Below are 7559 nucleotides of genomic sequence, written 5' to 3' on the forward strand. Positions count from 1 at the left end.
CTACTGTGTAGACTATAGGCCTAGCTAGGCACAAGTTACACAAAGTGGATAAAATATAGCAAAATATGGCTACTGAAGTGTCTGTCATAATATTGGCTATATTATCCTGAGGTTCTTTTTCTTTTTGGGAGGTCATTAGGGTAATGTGGCAACTTAAAAACCGGTACATGGATGCGCTGATGTCACGCGCTCTTTGTTGAAGCATGGCAGAGAAAGCTCTCCAAACGTTTTCCTTGTGAAACGAATCCCAATACCTATATGCTACCATTAACACATAATCCATGGCGTTTTAATGACTCAAAGCAAACAACATTGTTTGAATGAAGCTAAAACTTCAACTTTGATTGGTGACTATGCGTCATGATGGGACTGGTGATATGTTCTGCTTTGTGTGCACAAAAAAAAGGAAATACTTCAATTATTACATATGTTTAGGCTAATATTTGAAATGTCTAGGGATATAATTTTTTTCTAGTACCTAAACCTCGTGCGCTACGCAGTATAATGTTGTCATTGCTCTCCGCTACAGACTCCAAGGTGCGCGCGACCTCTGCGTTTGACACGCTGTAAAAAATAAAACATAAAAATGCATATAAAAGTTTTTACCTTTTCTCTTTGACCTTCTTCTCCTCCTCCTTTTGAACTTGCATTTGACTTGACTGCTCGGAGTTCCCGAGGTGCGGGTGTTGTTTTCAAGAACTGATGCCATGTAGTGACAGTGGAGAAACGCGCGAAATAACTTGTTCTGCTTCTTCTTAGCAGTTCGTCATATAAAACAGTCCTTGGTGACGGTGTGGATGATTTCAGACTTCTCTTTATTCCCTTGCAGAACTATTCTTACCAGGGAGTGCGTGCGTCTCGCTGCTAGAGCTCTGTGAGCACAATTACTCCTCCAACTCCTGCAAACCTCTGTCTCGAGAGCGACGGTTGTATTTTCTGGACTGCGCGAGAGCTCACACTGGTGTGATGCCGCCTCCCCTCGCGCAGGTTGTGTGTAAAGCGACGTCTAGTTTTCTGCACCTCTGCGAATTTTGCCAGAAGCCACTTTGAATCCAATCATGCAGGAAGCCTATCTATTTGCTACCGCAAATTCTAATTAGACCCAATCATGACTGTCTCCTTGCTGTGACATCACGAGTAGCTCCGCCACCAACCGCCTGCACAGAGCACGCACCCATTCTTTCCTTCCCTCACTGTCTTGCAAACTCAGCGCCCATTCGGGCTGAGTGATTTGGGTGATGCCTTTCTCGTCCCCCAGGACAAGACATGACAGAGAGGTAAAGATCTGCCTGTGACAGACAGGGTTCTTCGTGGTTCGTTTTCACTGTGTGTCTCCTTACATTATTGTCTGTTTGTGTCCATATTGTGCCATGTAGGATTATTGGGATTCTGAGGGGATTATGATTATTATGTATTGAAACTAAATCAATATTATTATTATGCAATGTTTCTTTTTTATAATGTATACAGTCTCAAGAGGCATCAAATAAGCAATAAGGCAGGAGGGGGGTGTGGGCCAATATACCACCGCTAAGGGCTGTGGTATACCCAACGAAGAGTACCTGGATACAGCCCTTAGCCATGGTATATTTGCCATATACCACAACCCCCGTGCCTTATTGCTATTATAAACTGGTTACTCAACGTAATTAGAGCAGTAACAATACATTTTTTGTCATACCCGTGGTATACGGTCTGATATACCACGTCCGTCAGCCAATGAGCATTCAGCGCTCGAACCACCCAGTTTATAAGAGACATTATATAATTGTATATATTATTAACATACAGCATTATCCAGTTCAAGACAGCGAAATATTCTTACATTTTTGTAACATACTTATATCATACATGGAGTGGGACAGGATAATATACAACGACTGCATGTTATTCTGTGTAAACAATTATTACTATATATGAGGACTTGACAGATTCCTTTCTTTGTTTTGTTTACTCACACACTTGAGACTGTATAGTCAGTGCATAGGCCAACGTAACGCCATTCCATTTGTTCTCTGTGTTCTATTTAGGCCGAGAGGACAGAACAGCAGACGTTATATGACTTTCCACTTGAGAGGTAAAAGTGTTCTGAGTTCTGACAGGTTATTGCCACTGAAAAGTTTGAAGAATATGACATTTTGGCATTTTGTGTTAAAGCACAGTGTTGAGTCTTTCAGAAAGCATTATGTGCTTTCTCTAGCTGGCGGACATTTTGATTCCCCTAGCCCTCAGTGCTCTGTGCTCTCTGCAAGGCCAGCTGTATGGTGAAGGTGCTGTGGTGCCAAAAACAGTCACTATCATACAAAAATCACACAATTCTAACTGCAAGCAAGAGCACAATAACTCAGACTATGTAAAAGAAGAAAAAATAGTAAAAATACTGTAGCACTACCAACTGTTTCACAATACTGTATTACAATATCCACTACATAATTACTTTTTACAAATATGTTTAATTAACATGGGAATTAAACTAACATAAAAACAAAACAAATATAACCTAAAATCAGAACCTAAAAAACCTTGTGAAAATCAGTGATCCAAAACATAAAGCAAACCACCAATCACATTGCCTAATAATAATGCTGATGTTTTCCTGAGAGAAAAAAAAACAAACACTCAAAACATACATCAAGCAGCATCATGAAGGTTTAACCTTCCTACTCCAATTTATTTCAGTTCTGACATTAAAAAAAAGCCCTGCATTTTCAGAAACCTGACATGTTTGCTGATGTCAGTCGGAAGGAAAAGTCACTTTGAGATTCTTTTGTAATGGCGAGCAGGACTAGGGAGGCTGGAAACATTTCCTGGATGCCGGAGGGGGGGAGTGGTGCTGCGCTGCGTAGCGTAGCATTCTCAGGTCTGTCCGATGGGACACAGCCTGCCCCGAGGACACCCACAAATATCCATGTAAATTGCAGTTTAAGAGAAATCAATGGAAGTGACAAGTTGCCAATGCCACTATCTGGGGACGTACTGAAGGTGTGTGGGGTTGAACCATTCACAGATAACACTGAGGAGGGGAAATTTACAGCGGTGAGGCTGCAGTGGCTATACGCTGTTTAGGAAGTCTATGGAGCGCTATGGAGTCCTGTGGCTGATTCCAGGTCAGTTCTTACCCAGATCCAAAGGGTCGCTACACTAGACTCCATACTGCACATTTTCTGTGTTAGAACTGCATCACTGAAGGACCAAAATTCCTCCTATTTCACTTGTTTCCTGTATTAAAGGTTTCTCTCCATTTCCCAAGTAGCATGTGATTGATGTGCATCTGTTGTGTGACTCCAAAACGTGATATACTTCCAGGGCTCTCCAGCTAGTCAGCCTGTAATAGAGTTATCTATACTGACCTCTGTCCATAGCACTGACCTCTGTCCATGGTACTGACCTCTCTCCATGGTGCTGATCTCTCTCCATGGTGCTGATCTCTCTCCGTGGTGCTGACCTCTCTCCATGGTACTGACCTCTCTCCATGGTACTGACCTCTCTCCATGGTGCTGACCTCTCTCCATGGTGCTGACCTCTCTCCATGGTGCTGAACTCTCTCCATGGTGCTGACCTCTCTCCATGGTGCTGACCTCTCTCCATGGTGCTGACCTCTCTCCATGGTGCTGACCTCTCTCCGTGGTACTGACCTCTCTCCATGGTACTAACCTATCTCCATGGTACTGACCTCTATCCATGGTACTAACCTCTCTCCATGGTGCTGACCTCTCTCCATGGTACTGACCTCTCTCCGTGGTGCTGACCTCTCTCCATGGTGCTGACCTCTCTCCGTGGTGCTGACCTCTCTCCATGGTGCTGACCTCTCTCCATGGTACTGACCTCTCTCCATGGTACTAACCTCTCTCCATGGTACTGACCTCTCTCCATGGTACTAACCTCTCTCCATGGTGCTGACCTCTCTCCATGGTGCTGAACTCTCTCCATGGTGCTGACCTCTCTCCATGGTGCTGACCTCTCTCCGTGGTGCTGACCTCTCTCCATGGTGCTGACCTCTCTCCATGGTGCTGAACTCTCTCCATGGTGCTGACCTCTCTCCATGGTGCTGACCTCTCTCCGTGGTGCTGACCTCTCTCCATGGTGCTGACCTCTCTCCATGGCACTGACCTCTCTCCGTGGTGCTGACCTCTCTCCATGGTGCTGACCTCTCTCCGTGGTGCTGACCTCTCTCCATGGCACTGACCTCTCTCCGTGGTGCTGACCTCTCTCCATGGTGCTGACCTTTCTCCATGGTGCTGAACTCTATATGGCGCACCCAAATAGAAAAGGAAAATTCTAGATGTAAAACAACAGAAAACCTTTTTCATCCCCATGCTTACTCGACCCATTTCTTACTCTAAATACAGGGAGGAAAATACAACCTTTTTTAATGTAGCTGTTGTATTGTGCACAAAGCTATATAAGTCATAAACGCATGCTATGTGTAGTAACCACATTCATACATACTGCATGTATTGAACAGCATGATCTTGTTCCAATATGTAAGTGGTATTACTAGTATTCTTATTATCCCTCATGAGTACTACTATAATTTAATATATCAACTTAAATTGGGCATCAAATTTGATGTGATTCATTAGCAATCATTATGTATGTAATATTGTCATTTGATCTTACTCAGCACACCCTTAGGCTAAGCTGTTAATTGTATAATAGTGTCTCAATATGGACAGTCAGGAATAGAGGGAGCTAGTTGCCTCCCATGGAGATGGAGTAGTCTATGTCTCCATAGCAATAGATTAATTCATCATATCACACCACGCCACATGTGCCACGCATCAAATTAACACCACTCCTCTTCAAACAGGTTTCTGCTTGAAACTGATAACAAGCAAGTGCCATAATTAAGCACCTTTTTACCTCTAACATCATCACCTCAATACACTTACGATCATGTCAGCATCACTGTCAGCATCATCTGACTCCATAAGGCTACATTTACACAGGCAGCCCAATTCTGATCTTTTGCCAACAATTCAGCAAAATATTAGAATATATCAGCTGCCTGTATAACCCCAGCCTTAGAAACTTACTTCCTTACTCTCCAAGGTTATAATTTCCCTGGATGTGTCAGAAATAGGAATCAGAAGTAATGCACTATATATGGAATAGGGTGCCATTTCAGACGTAGACCCTTGCTGTTTTCCCCCTCTGTTATGAAGCTCTACTCCACCCACAGGTCAGGGCTGTGGAGTTGGAGGACAGGGTTGGGTCTGGAGTCCGGAGCCCCGTTCCTTCTTCTCTGTTCTATGCGGATATTGGGTGCGTCCCAAATGGAACTCTTTAACTATGTAGTGCACTACTTTTGAACAAGGCCAATTGGAGTCTGTTCAAAGGTAGTGCACTAAATAGGGGATAGGGAACCATTTGGGAGACAGATATTGACTTTAAGCTTTGTGGGAGGGATTAGGTTCTGCTGTGGCCTTATCTGGCGCTCAGGCTCCTCACACGGGGCTCCTAGGGAGCTTCAGATCTGCCTTCATCTCCCCTCCACAGACATTTCACTCCTACCGCCGCTCCCTAATCCAGAAGACTGCCTCCTCCTTTCCCTCCTTTCTCTTTCCTCTCCTTTCCTTCCTCTCTCTTTCCTCTCCTTTCCCTCCTCCTCTCCCTCCACTACTCCACTACTCCTCCTCTCCCTCCTTCCACTGCCTTCTCACCCTCCTCTTCCTCCTCTCTCTCTTCTCATTTCCCACCCCCCCACCCTCCACTACTCCTCCTCCTCTCACTCCTCTTCCTCCTCTCCTCTCCCTTCCCCCCCTCTCCTCTCCTCTCCCTCCTCTCCTTACCCCCTCCTCTCCCTCCCCTCATTTCCCCCCTCCCTCCTCTAATTTCCTCCTTCTCTTTCTCCACTACTCCTCCCCTCCCTCTTGTCCTTCCTCTACTCTATTTTCTAATCATGACAAGAGGTTGGGAATGTGTAGTTGTGTACCTACACTGTGGTTAGCCACAGGGTTTACAGTGCATTCGCAAAGTATTTGCGACCTCTTGACTTTTTCCACATTTTGTTACGTTACAGCCTTATTCTAAAATTGATTGAATTGTTTTTTTTTCCCCTCATCAATCTACCCAAAAATACCCCATAATGACAAAGCAAAAACGTTTTTTTAGACAACATCAAAATATATATATATATATATATATATATGATATATCACATTTACATAAGTATTCAGACCCTTTACTAAGTACTTTGTTGAAGCACATTTGGCAGTGATTACAGCTTCGAGACTTCTTGGGTATGACGCTACAAGCTTGGCACAGCTGTATTTGCGGAGTTTCTCCCATTCTTCTCTGCATATCAGGGATCAAGGTAAGACCCAGATGCAGACTGTCGAAGTAACACTGTTTATTGTAGCAACAGGGGCAAGCAAAGGCATGTCAAGGGGTCGAAAATCCAGGGAAGGCAACTGTACAGGACGGCAGGTAGACTCAGGTCAGGGACAGGCAGGGTTCAGTAATCCAGAGGTGGAGCAAAGGTACAGGACGGCAGGCAGGCTCAGGGTCACGCAGAGAGGTCAGGTGGGCAGGTACAGGGTCAGGACAGGCAAAGGTCAAAACCGGGAGGACTAGCAAAGAGAGGCTGGGAAACGATTGGAGCTGACTGGAAAAACGCAGGTAAGCTTGAACAAACAAGACGAACTGGCAACAAACAGACAGAGAAGACAGGTATGAATACACAGGGGATAATTGGGAAGATGAGCGACACCTGGAGGGGGTGGAGACAAGCACAAGGACAGGTGAAACAGATCAGGGTGTGACACTGCAGATCCTCAAGCTCTGTCAGGTTGGATGGGTAGCGTTGCTGCACAGCTATTTTCAGGTCTCTCCAGAAATGTTAGATCGGGTTCAAGTCCCTGCTCTGGCTGGGCCACTCAAGGACATTCAGAGACTTTTCCAGAAGCCACTCCTGCATTGTCTTGGCTGTGTGCTTACGGTCGTTGCTCTGTTGGAAGGTGAACCTTTGCCCCAGTCTGAGGTCCCGAGCTCTCTGGAGCAGGTTTTCATCAAGGTTCTCTCTGTACTTGGCTCCGTTCATATTTCCCTCGATCCTGACTAGTCTCCCAGTCCCTGCTGCTGAAAAACATCCCCACAGCATGATGCTGTCACCACCATGCTTCACCATAGGGATGGTGCCAGGTTTCCTCCAGACATGACGCTTGGCATTTAGGCCAAAGAGTTCAATCTTGCTTCTCATGTTCTGAGTCCTTTTGGTGCCTTTTGGCACATTCCAAGCGGGCTGTCATGTGCCTTTTACTGAGGAGTGGCTTCCGTTTTGCCACTCTACCATAAAGGCCTGATTGGTGGAGTGCTGCAGAGTTGGTTGTTGTTCTGGAAGGTTCTCCCATCTCCACAGAGGAACTCTGGAACTCTGTCAAAGTGACCATCGTGGTCTTGGTCACCTCCCTGACCAAGGCCCTTCTCCCCCGATTGCTCAGTTTGGCCGGGCTGCCAGCTCTAGGAAGAGCCTTGGTGGTTCCAAACTTCTTCCATTTAAGAATGCTGGAGGTCACTGTGTTCTTGGGGACCTTCAATTCTGCAAAAAGAATGTTGGT

General features: G+C 45.4%; 1 protein-coding gene across 1 annotated transcript in view; it reads right to left on the bottom strand.

Moving 5' to 3' along the window:
• Window positions 1-1111, bottom strand: part of adarb2 (adenosine deaminase RNA specific B2 (inactive)) — a 198150-nt gene extending 197039 nt beyond the window's left edge. The window contains exon 1 of the mRNA XM_071415101.1: window positions 607-1111. Coding sequence (XP_071271202.1) covers window positions 607-709 — 103 coding nt within the window. The 5' untranslated portion in view covers window positions 710-1111. The remainder of the gene's footprint in view (window positions 1-606) is intronic.
• Window positions 1112-7559: the final 6448 nt, after the last annotated feature.

This window comes from Salvelinus alpinus, chromosome 8, assembly GCF_045679555.1.
Source record: "Salvelinus alpinus chromosome 8, SLU_Salpinus.1, whole genome shotgun sequence".
Taxonomy (NCBI): Eukaryota; Metazoa; Chordata; class Actinopteri; order Salmoniformes; family Salmonidae; genus Salvelinus; species Salvelinus alpinus.